The 19,589-nt window shown below is 41.8% G+C and overlaps 1 protein-coding gene across 2 annotated transcripts in view; it reads left to right on the top strand.

Annotated features, from left to right (window-relative positions):
* Positions 1–361: 361 nt before the first annotated feature.
* Positions 362–19,589, top strand: part of UBA2 (ubiquitin like modifier activating enzyme 2) — a 121,963-nt gene continuing 102,735 nt past the window's right edge. Inside the window, exons 1-3 of one of the 2 annotated variants that reach the window (XM_069216960.1) lie at positions 362–554; positions 16,577–16,660; positions 17,464–17,534. In XM_069216960.1, coding sequence (XP_069073061.1) covers positions 417–554; positions 16,577–16,660; positions 17,464–17,534 — 293 coding nt within the window. In that variant the 5' untranslated portion in view covers positions 362–416. Of the gene's footprint in view, positions 580–16,576; positions 16,661–17,463; positions 17,535–19,589 lie in introns of both variants that reach the window. The other variant, XM_069216962.1, reaches the window with a different exon arrangement.

Raw genomic sequence — 19,589 nt, 5'->3', positions numbered from 1 at the left:
ACAACTCCACGACTACTACACTTCACGCCTCTGAATGTTTTTCGCTTTTTCACAAAGCGCATGCGTCTCTTAATTTAATTTTTGATTGGCGTATTGGCTTGCGCTACAGACTTCGCCCTTTACGTTACTGAGCGGCGCTTCTTTCCGGAAGATCTGCTCTCTCCGGTTGTGAGCTTCCTCTGCAGCGTGCACTTGCCTCTCCGGAGTTTCATTGGTTAGTGCTGCAGCATAACGCTGTGGATCGCTGTTTCATTTCTGAACGAGTAAGCTTCCTTCTCCCCGGATTGGTCACTTTTCGAATCTCCGCCCTTTCCATTCTCTAGTCCTCTTTCCTTTCTCTTACCGCGCGCTCCGTTGTTTTCAGAGTGATTGGTTGCCGCTCAAGTCCCGCCCCTCTTCCTTCAGAGTGTGTTCTCATGGCGCTGGTTGGAGCAGTACGAGCGGAACTGGCAAAAGCTGTGGGCGAAGCCCGGCTGCTGGTAGTGGGTGCAGGAGGCATCGGATGTGAACTGCTGAAGAATCTAGTACTGAGCGGCTTCAGCTCGGTGCGAGTGGTGAGACGTGGGGAGAAATCGGAGGGTAAATAGAGGGTGGCAGATGGAAAGTAGTGAAAGAAGGCGTTCTGCAACTACACAGGGCAACGCGGGGGACAATTAAATATAGTAGAAGAGAGGATCTTGAGTCTGCTAGTGAGCGGAGATGCGCTAATCCAGGAGCTTGAGTCAACATAGTTCTAATACATCAGTATGACAGGGTGCCGCTTCTTGCTGCGCCCAGCCTTCTGCCGTCTTCCCTTACTTGCCACCTGTGTTGCTTCTCCTCTCATCAGACAGCAAATTACATAGCAATGGCACCGATTATTTCCCAGGTCCTCTGGCTCCCTTTTCTTCGCTCCCTCTAGTGAAGGAGTTTACAACCTTTTCTGTAATAAGAGCTACTTACGTTCAATCAAAATCGTCGCGAGCTACTCCATGTTTTTGTAATAGTAACGCATCAGACAGGATTACATTAGTGGCTACTAAACTAACAAAAAGAGAGGCTAGAGGGGATTGTGCAGGCTAGCACATGTCTCCCAATCACTACATAAACATGCAAGAAGAGTGCTGTTCTTGAAAAAAGTAAATCCTGGTCTTGTGTTCTTTTAGGATTAAAGTCAGAATAGCCAATTTTAATCTCTATTTTGCCAGTCTACGAATTTTTAATTTTCACCCCCTCTTTTTTTCTTTTCAGTGTGGCATTACCTGATTGGCTACTTTGGGGTAATAACAAGATCTCCAGCAAAGAGCCCCCTTATTGGGGCCAGCTGGGCATGCTAGCGCCCGCCCAGCGAGGAGCACGGCCCAATGATGAATGCCACCTTGATGGGTGAGGGCTTGTGTCTTCGATATGAGATCCTTCCCCCGCCCTTATTCTGACCTGTAACCTGACAAAACACGATACCAGGACTAACTTTTTTTTCCGTAATAGCACACACCTTTTTATGTTTACATTAGTGGCTACCATAGACAAGACTACCAGTAATGATTAACTCAGTTCATCTGGCACTTTGCCTGCAGTAATGCTACAAAAAAAATTGTCGATGTGCAATGCCTTTCCATGGGTAGTATATAACAGCCATATTCACAACGCCACGCACAGCAAGGCGATAATATTAGTAAAATGTCTTCCCAATAAAACTTGATTTATCTCTGAAAATTCACCTTTAAATATATTTGAGAAATGCAGCCATTTTTCTCCAAAATTAGCTTATGAGATCTGAAAATGCACATACTTTGACTCAAATCCAAACTTTTGTTTACATTTTGGTGTGTGTATATGAAACCAAGCAAAAGGTTCTCATTTTGTAGGTTGAGCTACACACAGGAGAGCTAGAGCTAGCTTTAGTTCCCCATCAACTCATTGGAGAATCCTGCTTAAGTGTCTCCTATATTTCATGCTTTGTGCCCTCTTTGGATGCTCTGAATCCACTGGATATTCTACCTCCTCCTTTACATAGCTCGTGGGCCAACGTTGTTCTGTATTTCTTGTGTTAAAATGTTGTTCTCTTCTGTTTCTCTGGCATGTTTTCCTTCTGTACTAATCTTTCGTTTTGCACCACTGATGCTGTCGACCTACCATTCCGAGGTGAACAATTGTATATAGGGCTCTATTGATGCACCTGTCCACCCCCTGGTAGTTATATGTTTCTTGTCTGTGTTGTTACGTCTTATGCTCGATATTTACCCCATCCCTCGTCTGCTATCGCACCTTTTAGTTAACGTCCCTGTCTGCTGTCTTGCTCTTCAGCAGCTATGGGATAGCAGCACAAACCCAGTGATGTATGATGATGCGTGACAGGCTTTAGATTTAGTGGAGCAGAACTATGGAGTGGTTTTAAGTGGTTATAGTTTTTTGAGAATCATTGAATGCTCATATACAGCCTCTGTCTGAGTTAATTAAAAGCCTCATTTGGATGTCCACATGTAAAAGAACTATTTATTTTTGTGGTTTTGCATAATCTTGTCTTCAGAGTACTTTTCAAGTTTCTTAAACGTAACAGCATGTCCTGTGATACTTACCAAGGGCCTTAAGAAGCATACCTTTCACAATCCAAATTGAAAAGTCAAGCCCCCCCCCCCCCCAAGCTAGAATGGATCTAATAATTGTATTTGTTCCGAGCTGCTTTAATTTGGAGAGCTTCTGTCCTTGATATTGTGTTCAGTCAGTGAGAGGCTGAAGAGGGAGGGATATGATGTACATTTGGCCTTATGCAACATGTTGGGGGATGGGTAGATCTGGGAGTTATGGGGTTTGATGAATAAGTAACTGATGGTGTCGTTATATGCGAATAATGATTTGATTTGTTTCCCTTTATCAAATGCCAGTAAGAGTTAGTTGACTAAAGGAGTTCTGGGGGATGGAGGTGGTACGTAGTCTAGAACTTAATGATGATCTGGCGAGAGTGCATAAGTCAATCTTTGAATGCACTGTGGACATTTATGGATGGATGAGGAAAAGCATGCATGATTGAATAGGGCCAAAGGGAAGGTCATGCTTATCCTCCAATTTCTTCACTGTTTTTGTAAGTGTTTTTTGTCTGTCTTTGGGAATCTGGGTTTCCGATTCAAATGCAAGGTCTTGCTACCAAAGCAGACCACAGGAATTGTCAGGACTTGTAACTATGTACCAATTCTTGAAATTGTAAAACTTTACCTAGTGAATGTGAATTATGATAGCACTTAGTTCATGGTCTTTCTGTCGATTATAGACGCCAGCACATGCACCATGGAGTTGCCAGAACTGTCTAAACCTACAATCCACAATTGTGTTTCTTAGAAGTTAACTGGGATTTTCTTGGAGTATGATAATTACGTACAGTGATACTGGTCCAATGAGGGCTATGGGAGTGGCCTGATTCCGTTTATCTCACACACATCTTACAGCTACGAGAAGCAACTGTATTTTTCTGAGCCCGCTATATATGTCTGACGTTGGCTGCCATGTCTGTAATGCCCCCCGGCTGTCCTGATAGATGCAGTCCACTACAGCATCTGTAAATTATTCTCCAGGTGTTGTGGCTAGGCTGAGGTAGACCAGCTGACTGTCGAACAACATCTCTCAACATATTGATTTACTTGGGAAAATGTTGATTTTCCTCGTTTGGGTGACTTCCGAATTTGATAAGTTTTCCTACTTGGTGACCATTGCACTCCATTTAACTGTAAAGACAAAGTGGAGTGAGACACAAGTAGAGGAAATGTGGCAATAGATTTTAATAATTTTTTGTTTTGGAAAGTTGATATAATTGATGACGAAAAAAATTGGTAGAAAAGAATTGAAAGATAATTTTAAAGTACTTCTTCGCTATTGATATTGACACTTAAAACTTTGATTTTTTGCATGGTGGAATCTAGCAAGATGCATACTATTTGTCTGACAAAGTTGCAACAACTGATATTGGTACATTGCAAATTAGCAAGTTTGGAACTCACACCAATATACATCTCCAAAGGGAGAGGAATTGACACCTCTTGAACAGAAACCTTAAACTCCTACATATTTACAAAATACTTTTTAGAAGAGAAATCTAAACTATACTTCACAATAATTGGAAGCAATTTGGGCATACTATTGTTTTCACCTGTTGGCACATATCTTCTATATGTTATCAAATGGGAAGTATTAAGTTACATTTGTTGGCCCCCTTAGACTACATTTAAACCATTTTCCATTTAACAGAATTATTTAGATGTCGAAGAGCTACTGAGGCCATGTGGTTTACCAGATTTTAGTACAGTTGTGTCTAATGTGGTTGGCTAGTTCCTGTGTCTTTTCAACCACATTTATATAATATACCCTCTTATTAACTCCTGGGCAGTGAAGTAGTTCCCATATTTAAAATAGGCAACAGATGTGACCTAGAAAATTATTGACTAACCCTTGACTCAGAGGAAAGTATTGTTATATTACCAGAGCAAGGCAGTGATCCTGAAGGCCATTATGCTTTACATTTAGTCTCTATATTCCAAGAGTACCTTAGGCAATGGGCCATTCAAATTGTGTGACAGTGGAGCACCAAGTTATGCAGTTGCATGTACTACATATTACGGCATAGAAAGGCAAATTTAGCTGCATCTCTTTCTGTAAAGAATGCCTTCTGTATTACAATATTTCTTGTTTGTGCCTCTCTAGAAAGTCCCTTAGGATTTATTACATTTTAATCAATGAGATGTAGGGTTCTGGTCCAGAGCAGGTATCCATAATCGGTCCCATAATTGCTCAAGGTTAGCTTCCCTAAAATATATCTTTTTTTTTTTTCTAGGGCATGCTTGAGAACAATCCTTTAACATACAGGGTGACAATAATAATAGAGGTTTGGCCTACCCAGGGTGATAGGGACTCTCCTAACTTAATCTAACCAAGGGACTTTAAGGCCAAGCTCACAGTTTAGGCAATCTTCAATTACATAACAATTGAAGAGGTTGTGCTGGCTACTCCAGACCGACATCCACTAGAAGAGCGGAGCAAGTTTAATGAAGTCATCAAATAGCCTATTTTCAACTCTTTGTGAACAAAAAAAACTAGAGCAAGTGGAACTCAAGCCCAGCAACCTCCTGCAGAAGTGATTCTCCTCCTGCTGGAGCTTCGAGCTGTCCTGAGACCCCCCAGATGGCAGCACCATAGGTCAGCACAGGAAAACCCTTCATTCTATACACTTCAGTAATGGAAAGATGGTTTTGCTGCCACCACTTGCAGCAAATCTGAAGAAGACCCCACAGGCCTGATTAATGTGCAGGCGCTGATTAACAAGATAGGGTAAGCAACTATTATGTGAATCAAAGGTGATCCCTTGCCCCAAACTCTGCCAATGAAGTTTCCCTTGTTGGATAGTGGCCTCATTTTGGAGGACTGTATCCCAGTCTAACTCAATACATTCTACAAGTGAGTCAATAAGACCCCTGAGACCATATGGGGTGCGGGAGAGTAGCACCGCATTGTCGTGTAGAAAAGGGCAGGAATGGGTGCGAATTTCACTTTAGGTGTATTTTTCCCTTTTCCAATCCGAAATTAGTTTAGACCCTTTACATACAACAAAATAGGGGCCAGAACATAACCTTGCCTAACACCCGGGGGAGGCAAGTAGGATCTATACCCCCCCCCCCCATACCATTTCTGACAGAGGTAGTGATCCCTGAATGTAAATCCTGTAAAAAGCAGATCACAGGCTGAGTCAGACCAATATTGGTTAAGATGTACCACCACTAACATCTGTTGACCCAGTCGAATGTGCTACTTAAATCCATGCATGCTAAACAAATTGCTCCTTCTTTGCTGTTACATATTTTCCTATGTTAAGATTAAGATTCAAACACTGTGCCTGTGTTCCCATGCCTTCCCTGAAGTCATGTTGCTCTGGGCAAAGGATATTGTTAATCTAGATCCAGTCCTCAATTTTATTGAAGGTAATAGGGCTCAAGATTTTAACTACAGAATTTAATAAAGAAATGGGCCTGTAACACAGAAGGTCCTATCAGTTCCCCCTTTTAAACACTGAAACAGTGGTCGCTGTTTTCCACAAATTGGGGAATTTATTGGAAACGGCAGTGTTTAAAACATTGGTGATCAAAGAGGCCTATAGCAAGGTACTGGCCTTATAGAGGTTCATGGGTACCCCATCAGGTCCTAGCTTTGTTAGAGGGGCTATCTTCAATAGCAGAAGATACCTCCTCAAGCTCACAAGAAATCCCCAAAGAGCAGGACTGAGGTTCTGCTATGAGATCTGCTGCCTCATCATGCACTGAATAATAAATGTGCCTGAAGTGTGCCACCCAATCATCGAGGTTAATGTTAGATCCTATGCCATCAGCCAAGGGAAATTATGCCTGTTTCTCAGAAACCACTAGCGTCTCTGCCATTACAAGTGGATACTAAACGTTCTCATGTCTTCTCCTTAATATCTTGCTTCCTTTTTCTGATAGTCTCCTTATAAGCTGCAGTTGCCAAAGTTTGATCTGCTGAACCCTTGGGCGAGTGTTAAGGGCTTTCCAGAGTTTACAGTGGCTTCCCTGCATGCTTTGTCAAACCATCCTGTTTTCTATGTCTCCCTAGGTCCAGATTCCCCAAGCATGATTGTTTTAGTAGCATGATTAAAGAGTCTGAAATCCATCTAAGATTACAGTAAATAGGGTGTTAGGAGTTAAGAGTATGCCCGTCACCAGACCCAGGTTGGATCCAGTGAGGGAGTTGGTGAAAGCAGGTATGGAAATTCCTTGCCACTTTATCCAGAGGCCCTTATCTTTTCTGGTCAGCCAAGTTATACTAGGGAACACAACAGAGCGACTGCTGTCAGGTACATTGAGTACAGCCTCAATGGGGTTATGATCGCTATAACCATTCAGGGGTGTGGAATCCACTTGTCCATTTGGTGCCATGTGGTGTGGCAACAAATTATGGCGGCAATTTCATTAAATAAAAGCTCTGATAAAAGACTCTCTGATTGTGCTGGGGCTCATACTATGGTAGGGTTTGAATACTAGCAATTTCCTTATTTTGGCACCTTTTAGGAGCAACATCCTGAGGCTGGACATTGGCGTAAGCAATAGTTCCAGGGTTGGAATGCCCTTTTGAGTCTATGCAAACCTAATAACTTTTTACGTTTTAGGGGTTTTCAGCAGCTCTTCTCTAATCCTTTCCCACAAAGAGAGAGGCTGACAAAGGCAAAAGTAGAACTTCCTCCAGGGTTGGGAAAAAGTTGTTGGAGAGAAAGAAAACTTTATAAACGCTCAACAGATTTTCATATGAGCAAATGTACACAAGCATATTTGCTTGACTAAAATACGGTTCTCGAATATTTTCTAGAAGTACGATTTCCTGGCCTACTTTTGTGTGAATTCATGAAAGTAGTAAATCTGCACAAATGCAAGGAAAAATGCTATGTGTGCACTTATTGGATTTTTGTTTTTGATTATTATTATTTTTTTAAAATAAAGAATTGGATCCCCAATTGGTTATCCAAGACCTTTTGTGTGTAATAAGTCTCTCTCTCTTGCTCTCTCTCTCTCTGGCAGCATTCTACTCTTTCACATAGAGCATATTGGCACATAAAGTAGTTTTGTTAAGTCTCCTGAACTACAGTGACAAGGTGAGCTTTTTGAGACCAAAATATTTTTGCCAATGTTTGTTATGGTGATGAGGGTCTGTCAGCTACCTCAACAATAAAGTTTTACATAAACCGTGTCAAAATAAGACATGCATTGACAAACTAAAGGCCATCCATCAATGTCAGACCTATTGGCTTTGTCAGTGCTTGTTTATCGTCTTCTTTCCCATAACCTTGTTAGAACTGGTTACACTGATTTCTTTAAAAAAAAAAAAAAAAATTCTCCCCCATTATGGCTGTTTTGTGGAAATACTGGCATTGCATCAACACATTTTAGTAATGATGCTTTGAAGAAATGGTACTTTAATTTCACACTAGTTTAGCAAAACTTTTTTTTCCCTATTTGCGTTTTATTCGAAAAGCATAGAATCACCTATCTTTCTTTCAAGCTTCTGCAAATATTTGCATCAAAACAGAGAGCTCTCTGGAGCATTATACATAGCCTCATATTGTTAACTTTTGCAAATGTGTGCACGCATTTTTGTACTGGAACTACTGTCAGTGGTGCAGTCTGAACTTACAACATTTCCTTAGAGTGCTTATCCTAATAATAAAGACTTTGCATTAATGAACCATAAATTCAAGGTTGAACAGCATTAACATATGGACACAAATGTTACTTTAACTGTAGATGATGCCCTTTCCTGATCCATGATGTAGTATTGTAAATTAGCAACCATAGGGTTTGTGCTGCATGGGTTTGAGCGTCTACTTGTTCCAGGGACAAAATAAACATGAAAACGTATTGTCCTTGACCCCAAGCAATATGTCTTGGGCATTAGGCTATAGGAATTCCACACCCCTGAACCATTTTAGGGCACCTCACCTGAGCAGACTAAGGTTCCAAATCCCTGTATAAAAAAATGGTCAATGGTTGTACCTTGGCCCCTACCAACAAAGGTAGGGGCTTGATTAAGAGGACCCCCCCCGCCATGGCCATCACATTAAGGAGGCCTTCATGACAAAGATAATCGAACAACCTCCTCCCCCTGTGGTCGGATGACCTGGATTAAGTGAAAAAATTACTAGTCAGAAAATAGTCTGCTATTGGATGGTCGGGCCCAATTTAACATTGAAGCCCTCTCCTACAATCAGGATAAATCAATTCAAAAATGGTAAATGATCTAGTGTCCAGGATCTACGAAACTTCAAACAGGGTCTCAATCGGACATCCTGGGTCATGCACAGAATTATAAAAGTCAACAAGAAAAAAATAAATTTGCAAGGAAATACTATCTACAATATCTGAATCCCATTGTCATTCTACAGAACCTGCACAACCTTGAAGGATTTAGAAATACAAATCATGATTGCCAGGCCACCCTGAGCTCTCTAACCGCGTGAGAAAATAGCAGGGCTATCAAAACTCTCAAAACCATCCCATGTGATGGCCTTGCAGGCCCAAGTTTCTTGAAGCATGATTATCTCAAACTTGGTAATGAAATCAACCCACATAGTATCTTATTCATTGGCCTAATTCCAGGCAATATTCCAACAGATAAGCCTAAAAGCAAGGTGCTGTTCTGCTTCATAACACTATGTGGGGGAGTGGCCTCTGGTAGCACACCAAAGGTCGGCTGATGGATGGAGGTTCTAATCCTCAGTCTTTGCAGTCTAGGTCTGACAAGGGAAGAAATCTTTTGGAAGTTGGGACAAGAGGGTGCCCATTCTCACATGCCAGTTTGTGGGTGGGGGGCGAGGGTATGTATATGCCCTACCTATGCCTTTGGCCACAGATGCCTGGAAAAAAAAAACTAAAAGGAGAATGTTGGTGCCCTCGCCCAGGGAAATCTGCCATGCTAGTGCAGTTGATCAGACGGTGGGCCAAATTTTAATGTTTACGGTTGATCACAACAAAGTCCCCCCCACCCTCAGATGTTTTTTAGAAAGGCCCACTCACCCAACCCTCCCAATGAACAGGATGTCATTGTATTCCTTGGTGTTGAATGCTGAATTACGAGTTAGCCAATGACATAATTTATTCTTCATCTGGGACGTCAACTTCACCTTAGAATTAAGGGTCAATTTAGGAACACCTGTCATAGTGGCAATAAAAGGGCAACACGGGGGGGAATTAAGACAAGGAATGCTCATAGCAGACTGAAAACTCACCCCAGTGCCCTGATGAGTCATCAGTGTGGCCCTTTGGAGCCCCTGGGTGAACCTAACCAAGTCACGTCGTCACATGCAGGCCTTGAAAAAATCCTAAAAATTTACTAGACGTGTAGGTATAGTAACTTAATAATCTACTCAACCTAATTATAATGCCCTTGACCTATAAAGTGGTTTCAAATTGTGTGATCCTGGGCAAATATTTTAATTCACGAGTCGCCTTTATCACACATTAGAGCACCTTCAAATACGTGAGTTCAGCGTGTCTGCTGTAAAAAATAATAATAATAATAAATAAAAAAATGGTTTGATTTTAATAGACTAACCTTTTGCACCATTTACTACAAATCTAGCCACATATAGGAAACACATGACCACTGCCTTGCCTCTTAGTTCATTAACTGCATTGTTATCAGGACGGGGGAGGAATGTTTCTCAAATCATGTTTAAAAACAATCTGTTAATAAATACATACCTTAAGCATAAAGTGATAGCACACCTATTTGCAATCAGCAAATTTTCTATTGAAGTGGCCACAACATTTCCCACTGTCATGGTTTTACTGATAAACCTAGTTGGTGTAAAATGTTTGGAAATCGAGTTTCTTCAAATATTTGCACATCACCAAGTAAAGTGTTGTGACTTGGTTTGCTCCTGTTTAAATCTTGGTTTGCAGCACACTTCTGAATTACAAAAAAGTTATTTTGTAATTCCTGATATATTTTGAAATACTTGTACTATTCATTTACTAGCTGTCTAAATGTTGTGTTTTAGAAGAAGAAACCGGACATCTTACAGCCTTTTGTTTGACAATGATTTTCAGACAGTTCACTTGACAACCTAACTGTGTTGAGAGAAAGGAAGGTAAAAACATCATTTTTCAGGATAAGATAGGCAGCAATTAGTAAAAAGACAAACTGACATTTGACCACTGTCCTTGAACACAGCAAATGTGTCAAGATAAAAACAAGATTTAAAGGTATTTTTTTTTTGCTCACTTTCTGAATGAACAGAACACCTGTTCTTCCAGCTCAAGTTCACCCGACAGAACGGGTGAGTAGGTGCTACAAATAGTGTGACCTGATAAAATCCATCTCTCTATAGGAAGCCAGTGAGCTAGTAGATTTCCGAGGCCTGGTATGGAATAGATGGCAGGATAACTGTAGAAGTCACATAGACGGCATTGGCGTCAGCTGGTGTCCTGCTCAAATACCCACCCCCTTTCAGTTCTGTGTGCTGGGCTAGATCTGAATGAGTATGCCTAGTTGTGGTAACATGAGACTTGCTTAATTCAGAGGTGGTGATTTTTAAACTGCGCTGTCTATCCTCCAATGGGGGTAACACATCCAATGACAAATGATTTAAATTTGTCCAGGATAGAGTACGAATCCGAGTTTGGCGCTGCGTTGGCAGAGTCCAGGGGATGGGTCAGCCTACCAGCAAACACTGACAGAATGTTTATTAGAATTACATTGTGTCTGTGACCTCACATTATTGGTTCATTTGTGTTGACGCTTTCTTTTGAGTGAAGGCCAGCAATTTCTACCATTGGAGGTCAGAGTCCTTAACAGCTGTCGTTGCCAGAGATACGAGCGGCTCAGAAGCAGTAGGCAAGGAGTTAGGTAAAACACTCAAGTCAGAGGAGCCCACATGTGATTGAGGGCCTGATTGGATTGAAGCAGGACAGCTGAAGCCTTCTGCAGCATCCAGGGATGGACTCCTTTCTGCATGGTTTATTTCCTTAGGCATCACCCCAACAGCATAAGCTAAAAAGGAATCCAGGGTGGTGCCAAGAGGTTGATTTGTGTTTGTATCATTCTTAGCCTCAGATAATTTACACTTGCCCATGTGATTTGGAGAAGGAGCAGTCGGCCAGTAGTGGTGCAGGTATTACAACATTTGAGGGAACAAACATTTTAAATCAAAGACCGCAACAGGGGGTGTATCAATGGATAAAAGTGTCATGGGAGGTGAGCAAAACATGAAAATAAAGTTAAAAAATAAATTAAAAATCCCATTAAGAGGAGAGGTGGAGAATGCAATGAGCAAACTGACAAATGGGCAAGGAACAATATATAGAGCGCACAAAGATGACTATTTGAGTTGGCAATCAGCACTCGAGGGAGAAACTAAGCTGATACATGCCCTCCCAGTGGGGAGAGAAAAAAATAGTCCATGAAAGTTAGTAGTGGAAGGATACGAGAAATCCATTCAACAAAATGGTAAACAGGCTGTACTCCAGGGAGAATGAAACACAAGAGGAAAGAAGACCATTGAATATGAAGCAAGCACATTGTGTTGACAAGAATATCAACCAGTGGGAAGGAACAGGCTGGCTTAAAGGCCAATGCACGTTTTGATGTTGTCCACTATATATCTTTACAACAACAGGCAGCCAAAAGCTGGCTGTAGGTGAGACCTAAAAATTTGGGATAATTGAATTAATACATCAAAAGTATCGAATGAAAAAAATTGGAAGGCATTTGGTAAAGGCCAGTTAAAAAAGAAAAGGGAATTCTTTAATGTCAGGCATGGAATAAAGTGGATTGCGTACCATTCTTGCTCCGTTAGAAAAACCAGAAGTTCAATATCTAAGATAGCATTTATTATAAAAGTTTATTCATTTAACAAGTTCTAGGATTTTGTTAACATGGATGATTGTTTACAAATTTACATTTTGTGAGAAAGTGGGTTATTGTTTGGAGTCAGGTGCTACCCACCTCCAGAAATAATCACACCTCTTATCTGAGCGAACCCTCAAAGTCACCATATTAACCTCAGCTCAGCCCTCTGGTAGATTTGACACAGAGCAGACAGACTTAACTTAGGGCAATGTATATGGTGTTTATGCAGTACCAAAACAGTAATATAGTCAAAACACAAACAATAAAGATCGGAAACCGAATTGGAAAAATAGTAAAAATGTAATCAGCAAAAAATCGAATAAGGAGAGCAAGCGTTGTGAAGTTTAAGTAGAAACGGCATCAAAAAGGGCAAAGCGCCAGTTATGCTCTTTAAAATGGGTTCCGGTGATACTCAGGAAGTCAAAACGTTTTTAAGGCCTAAGGTGAACACTGAAATTTCTTCTAAGTCCCAAACAACTAGAGAAGTACACTTATAAGGCCCGCAGGACCTTTGGGGATGGCACTTAGTAACTCTGACTATCAGGCAGAGGCCAGAACAAAGTTCAGCCACTGATCAGCGGGACACTTTTGAAAAAAGGCATTTTAAAGCTTTTTGTGTCCATGAAGCCACAGAAGAGGTCAGCCAACTGACCCTTGGAGTCCACTTATTTGTCATGAGTACAAGGGGGAACAAGTCCAGTTCTCCAGGGCTCCTCTCAGGCCACAGACAGCAGGATCAGTTTGCTTCTGCCCTTTTGAGGGTTTAGAAAGTGTTCTGAAGATTGGACCTTGGGGTGCTACATTTATACCTGACACTAGCTTGTGTGTGGGAGTGAGTCTTGGGCACTCCCTAAGCAACAGGGTAAACGTTCCCAGGGGCAGCTCTACCCACTGTTTTTAGTGGTTCTGTTAGCCTTACTGCAAGAGACCCAAAATGCCTGTTGAAGAGGGCCCTGGTCCCACAAAAACAAGACTTGTGACAGTCTTGTGAAACAAAGCGTGTTCATCCTCGCCTAGAAAGAAGAGGCACATTAATTGTTTCCTTGTCCTTTGTGATCGATGCAAAATTTACACGTACTTCAGACAGACCCGTCGGGCAGGAGTTGTGCTAGTAGGATGCCCACAGTCCCTACTCTGAATATTTTGCAGAGTTCAGGAGTCATTCATACCCGTTCAGGTCAGCCTGTCAACCAAAGTGACCAATTGCATAGCTCCTGAAGGGAATTTCCCACCTCATGCATGCCAAGTACAGCCTGGGATTTGGTAGTGAGTTAAATGAAATTATCCCCCAGGAGCTTCAGACAAGGTAAATGCAACTTTCTAAAATTGCTTTTCTTTAATATTGAATAACAATCCAACTTTATCATTGATTTGGGTTTTTAGTATCTATTAAAAATAATGTTTTGATTATTTTTCTAGCTGGTCCAGTTCCTGAGCTAGCAATATTACTATGTTAATCTGTACTCTGGTTTTCTGTACAGGTCAGGTATGCCTGCCACAATGAAAATAGCTTTTGGGGCTTGTTACTGTAGGGAAATTGTAATATTAATATTGTAATTGTCCCACTTTTAACTACCATGATCCCTTTCTTGTGGCTACAAGACCTACATAGGTATAGCTTGGTAATATTTTAAAAATGTAACCTTTATCAGTCAAAAGGAGTTATTTTGACAGGTTGCTCTGCAGGTTTTGCACTGCAGCAGTTTGGCTACACAGGACAGGCCTTGTAGTCCTGTTTGCACTGCTTCTGTAGTGGATGGCACAATAAAAGCTGCAGTCTGCAAGTGATGTGGGCACTTTTTATTCACCATATACTAGGAACTTGCAAACAGTTACATGTTAGTCAGAAATAAGTCAATTTAAACACTTTTAAAGTTGGCGCACATGTACTTTACTCCTGGCTAGCAGGTGCAAAGTGCACAGAGTTCTAAAGACAGAAAAATAGTGCCATAAAACGGCAAAACATCTAAGTTACTTTGTAGAAGAGGTGAATTTCCTACATTAATTATTTGACTGTGTTTAATCGTACTCTATTTACACGTTTATTTAACAACTTCAAGTTGCCTCTTTGTTTGAAGGCCTTGTATAACAGACTGTGACCCTCATTCTCAGTGCATCATTGCAATAATTTAACTTGGGTTTCACAAAAGCTTCTTTCTAAAGGCAGTGTAACCTCAGCAAATGAACACTAGTTATCTATTTGATGATAGATTCCTGCCTCTGAGGCTGGCCTACCTGTAATTGTGTAGACCCATTGCTACATAATTTCAGCATGTAAGTGACAGAATGTGCACAGAGGCTTTTATAATGGAACAATGCGGATTGTTTTGTTAGTTTCCTTCCATCACTGGAAGAGTAACTTTTGCATTGGTTGAAGCTATGATTGTACTTAACAAGTCGAAATTCACAAGGCAAGTTAGTTTTATTGGGCATTACTGTTTCATTGTGTACAACAATCTCTTGATGCGTTAGTTTCAATACTTCATGCTATAAATGGAAGGGAAAAAAGTACACTGGACACAAGAACCCTGCAGTACTACTAAAACAAGAACTTGTGGCCGTCTATATGAATCATGATTATATAGTTTAACCAAGACATTCCAGTACTTTATAGTTGTCTGAACTATGTATCCAGTGCCTGTACCAGACTAACTCCCCGAAACCCAGTGCCAACATTTTAAAATGCAGGTGCTGTCTTTGGTCACCACTGGCTCCAGTGCTAAAATTGTCAACATTGATCAAAGAAATCATTTTCCCGACTTTCAAATAACCACATATTGTTGCCCATTCGTCTTCCCTGCATAATGGTATTCATGAAGTGGTAGCTGGTGACTGATCATGTATTGCTATTCAGATCAGCCAGTCACTAAGCCAACTACCTAGTCAAACTGGTCAGAAACATCAGATGTGCACAATAAATGCTAGGCTCCCTCATCAACCTGACTATTGCGACTGCTTCTCCTTTGGCTTTTCTAGCACCCTCCTTGTTAGAGAGAGCCAACAGCGAGAGGTCAGAAAAACCAGGAGGAAGGAGGCAAAAAGACTGGGGATGACCCTGCGTAAGGCAAAAAGTCCAACACTCCTCGACAAGCTAATTACGGTCTGCAGTGGAATCAAACAGTTGGTCTTCAATTTCACACCACAGTAGAGTCCTACCTGCCGGATGTGTCCCCCACTGGTAGTCTGCATGTCTCACATGACTCATTCAGAAGACCATAACGCATGATTCGGTCCTAAAAGGAACCTCAGATATAATAAACCACACTGTTTCAGCTGTGCAGTTCTGTTGGAAAGTTACATTGGGTTTCAAAATAGATTGCAGTTAAGTATATCTTGCGGGACAGCATGCTCTTGCTATATACTTGATAAGGTGACTAGATTTATTTTTCGTCCCAAGTGGGAGCTGGACTTCCCAGGTCCTCTGGAGTTGGATGGACTATGTCACTGAATACCCGGAGCTGGTGATTGCATATGGTTGAGATAAAAAATATTATTGAATGAACACTTCTCCCGGGCTGCCGTAGTCGGTCATCTTTCAGAGAGGATGCAACATGGTTGGAATGACGTGTTTTGCGCCACTACTAGTTTTGTCACCGGGTATCTTCCATTTGACTTTATGAGCTGAAAAGTTTCAAACACGAGTATTTTGCTAATTTAGACAGGACTACAGAGACATGTTGAGTTTAAGTTGGTGTGGTTAAGAGAAAGGTAAAGTGTGTACAAGGGCACAGTAGACACAGACATATCAAGGTTATTTGTGATCAGAGAGTACTTTAGTGTGCAGAAGTAAGAAAGGAGGTTTCCAAAAATGAGCTTATGTTTTGACAACCTAAACAGGTGATGTAGATGTATTGCAGTTCAGCCAGTCTGGTTGATGAGAGCTTCCAAGACTAGGAATTGCTAGCACATTGTAGGCTACCTTTGTGGGAGAAGGTAGGTGACCCAGAATAGCATGCATCTTGGCGAAGGTAGTGTTTCTGAGCACTTTCACAACAGAGTTGGCCCCTCTTTTAGCACACAGTAATAGCAACTTGTGCTTTAGGCCAGGTGCCTCTGCATCTGCTGGCATGTGCTATACATAAACCTTCTTCCTTAAACTTGAAGCTGCTGTTTTATGTGGAGACAGGGCAGTGGGTAGAAAACTTCGGTGAATTGTAATAACAATATTTCTTCTTGTTCTAATACAAATTTTGTCTCTTAGATTGATTTAGACACCATAGATGTCAGCAACCTCAACCGTCAGTTTTTATTTCAGAAGAAACATGTTGGCCGATCGAAAGCAGAGGTAATAAATAGTCTACATAAATAAAAATAAATCCCTGCTTTTCCTAAAAATATATTAGAAATTCTATCATTTATTGAGAACTTTTAAACTCTCGTTCAAATTTAAGGAAATGTATTTGCCATGGACTTACTTAAAAGTTTGTTGGAATATGATCTGTGAAAGTCTGAAGTGCCCAGGTGGATGCACCACAGGGCAACTGTGCTATTAGTGTATTCATTCTTTTACACCATATGTTAAAATATTTCTGAAACTTGATTAAATTAATCCAACACAGTTCATGTCTTATTTTTAGCTGCTGAGGATAGGGGCGGATGGGGTAACCTTAGCCTCATTTTACTAAACAAAAATTGTTGAACTTTTTAATTTGTGCTTTGGTGCAAGAGAAATTCTGTGAACTAGAAAAAACACTTCCTGGCAAATAAACCTCCAGGCCACTCCAGTGGGCTACAAAATGTACTTTAATGTTGGGATCATATTGTTTATGTTAATTAGCCCATGTGTAGTACCACTGCTTTTGCAGAGGGCATTTGCAGATTTCAAGGCAGATTTCCCCTGTGCATTGCAAAATTCCCTGGTGAAAGTTATTTTCTCTTCCAATGGTTTTTTAACGGGACAGGACAACTATTACACCACCTTCCCCCTCCTCCAGACACATCGAAATAAAGATCTATTGCATTCTTCTGTCTGGGTTCTGTGAAACCCTGTACTTCCTGTTGTGTTGGGTATGGGAATATAGATGAAATCGCCTGTTAATGTTTCATTCAACTTTTATAGATGAAAACTTATGTTATTTCTCTTTCCAGGTTGCCAAAGAAAGTGTGCTTAAGTTTTGCCCTGAAGCAGATATTGTTGCTTATCATGACAGTATCATGAAGTGAGTTTTTCATTTATGGTCCTGATGTTCGACATACGTGTTAACGAGTTCTCCTCACCCCCTGCCATGCAACAGGCAGTGTGACTTCAAGCTGTTCATTATTGGCCTTGTTTGATGGATGTTTTATTATTTTATATATTATCATTTATTTTAGATAACATTCTGGACAGTAGAAGAGGAATTAGGTTAGTGTCTAGTATTTTGTGATCAGAATTTTTACAGTAGGTACCACAGAATTGTTATTTGTTGGGGTGTACGTGGTCCATGCCCTTGTTATGTACATTATTATTTTGACTCTACCGTCCATCTCTATTGAAATTCTAAAAGAGACCTCATTCTCTTCTCCCCCTGACTTTCTTTCATGGGCAGAGCCCCTTACAACTACCTGAACTGAACACTTGTCATAGGGTCATTCCCTTGTCCCAGTTATAATTGTATCTGCCAATACTGAACCCCATGCATGTCTGAACATGGAGGTCTTAAAATGTAGACATTATGGGGTTAGAGAGTTTTCCCAAAATTTCAGATCTTTTGGATGCACTCTTTGAAAACAAAATCTAATTTATAGGATGTTTCTGCAGCTTCTCAGTCCTTTAATCTTATTCCGTTGTTCCTGACTCTCTGGTCCCTTAGTCTAAGCGCTTCAGGCCACACACGCTAACTTAGTACTCTGGGAACAGAAACAAAGGCGGTCATTCTGACCGCGCCGCCCGCCATGCGGTTACCGCCGAATGACCGCACCGCGGTCAAAAGACCGCAGCGGTCATTCCAACTTTCCCGCTGGGCCGGCGGGCGACTGCCAAAAGGCCGTCCGCCGGCCCAGCGGGAAAGCCCCTGCAACGAGGAAGCCGGCTCGGAATGGAGCCGGCGGAGTTGCAGGGGTGCGACGGGTGCAGTGGCACCCGTTGCGATTTTCACTGTCTCCAAAGCAGACAGTGAAAATCATTGTGGGGCCCTGTTAGGGGGCCCCTGCACTGCCCATGCCAGTGGCATGGGCAGTGCAGGGCCCCCAGGGGCCCCACGGCACCCGTTCCCGCCATCCTGGTTCTGGCGGTGGACACCGCCAGAAACAGGCTGGCGGGAAGGGGGTCGGAATCCCCATGGCGGTGCTGCAAGCAGCGCCGCCATGGCGGATTCCCTGGGCCAGGGGAAAACCGGCGGGAAACCGCCCGTTCCCCTTTTCTAACCGCGGCTTTACCGCCGCGGTCAGAATAGCCCAGGAAGCACCGCCAGCCTGTTGGCGGTGCTTCCGCCGCCCTCCGCCATGGCGGTCATGGACCGCCAGGGTCGGAATGACCCCCAAAGTGTTGTACCTAGGAACATTCCTGGAGGCTTCCTAAATCACCCACCCTCAGCATGCCTGTCAGTTCCCCATCTATCTTAAAACTCCAAAAATCTCCCCTCTAGCTCCTTGGACTACAACACTACACACTCAGAACGCTAACCCCGCTTTTCCTTACTTTCCATGTTCTCCTCCAACACCCACAGTCTAACCTTCATCTGAAGTAGCTTCTCTCAGTGGCCTTCAACATCCTGTTGGAGAACAGATACACACAGTGGTCAGTTTACCGCAGTGGTTTACCTCAGTGGGGTTTAGTACAAAGGACAAACACACAGATGTTTATATAGATTTTAGCATACAGAGTTTGCCTTTCACATGTATTTGGATGATGCTGATATTTGCTGAATCCCTACAAAGCAGTTCACAGGATTTACACTCCATCCTTTCAATGTCTGTTGTGCATCACTCCAAGAAATTTGAGGAGCTGTACTCTTCCCACAACTAAGTGTCTTTCATTTGCAGCTGTGTTTGGTACCCAACTGATTTATGCTATTATACATAAATATTCTAGCATTGGGCATATCCGCATTCTTTGTAGTTGTTTGAATAATATAAAGACTGGGCTGTTCTGAAATTTACAGACTACACAATTTCATTATATCAAATTAACAAATAGGATAGCAGTATACCTTGACCTAAATCCAGCACGTAGTGAAGCAGAGGAATTGTACCTTTAGGGTTCGGATTTTAACCCTTGCTATCCACATAACTCC

This window comes from Pleurodeles waltl, chromosome 12 (genome assembly GCF_031143425.1).
Source record: "Pleurodeles waltl isolate 20211129_DDA chromosome 12, aPleWal1.hap1.20221129, whole genome shotgun sequence".
NCBI lineage: Eukaryota > Metazoa > Chordata > Amphibia > Caudata > Salamandridae > Pleurodeles > Pleurodeles waltl.
This window is presented reverse-complemented; position numbering and strand designations above follow the sequence as displayed.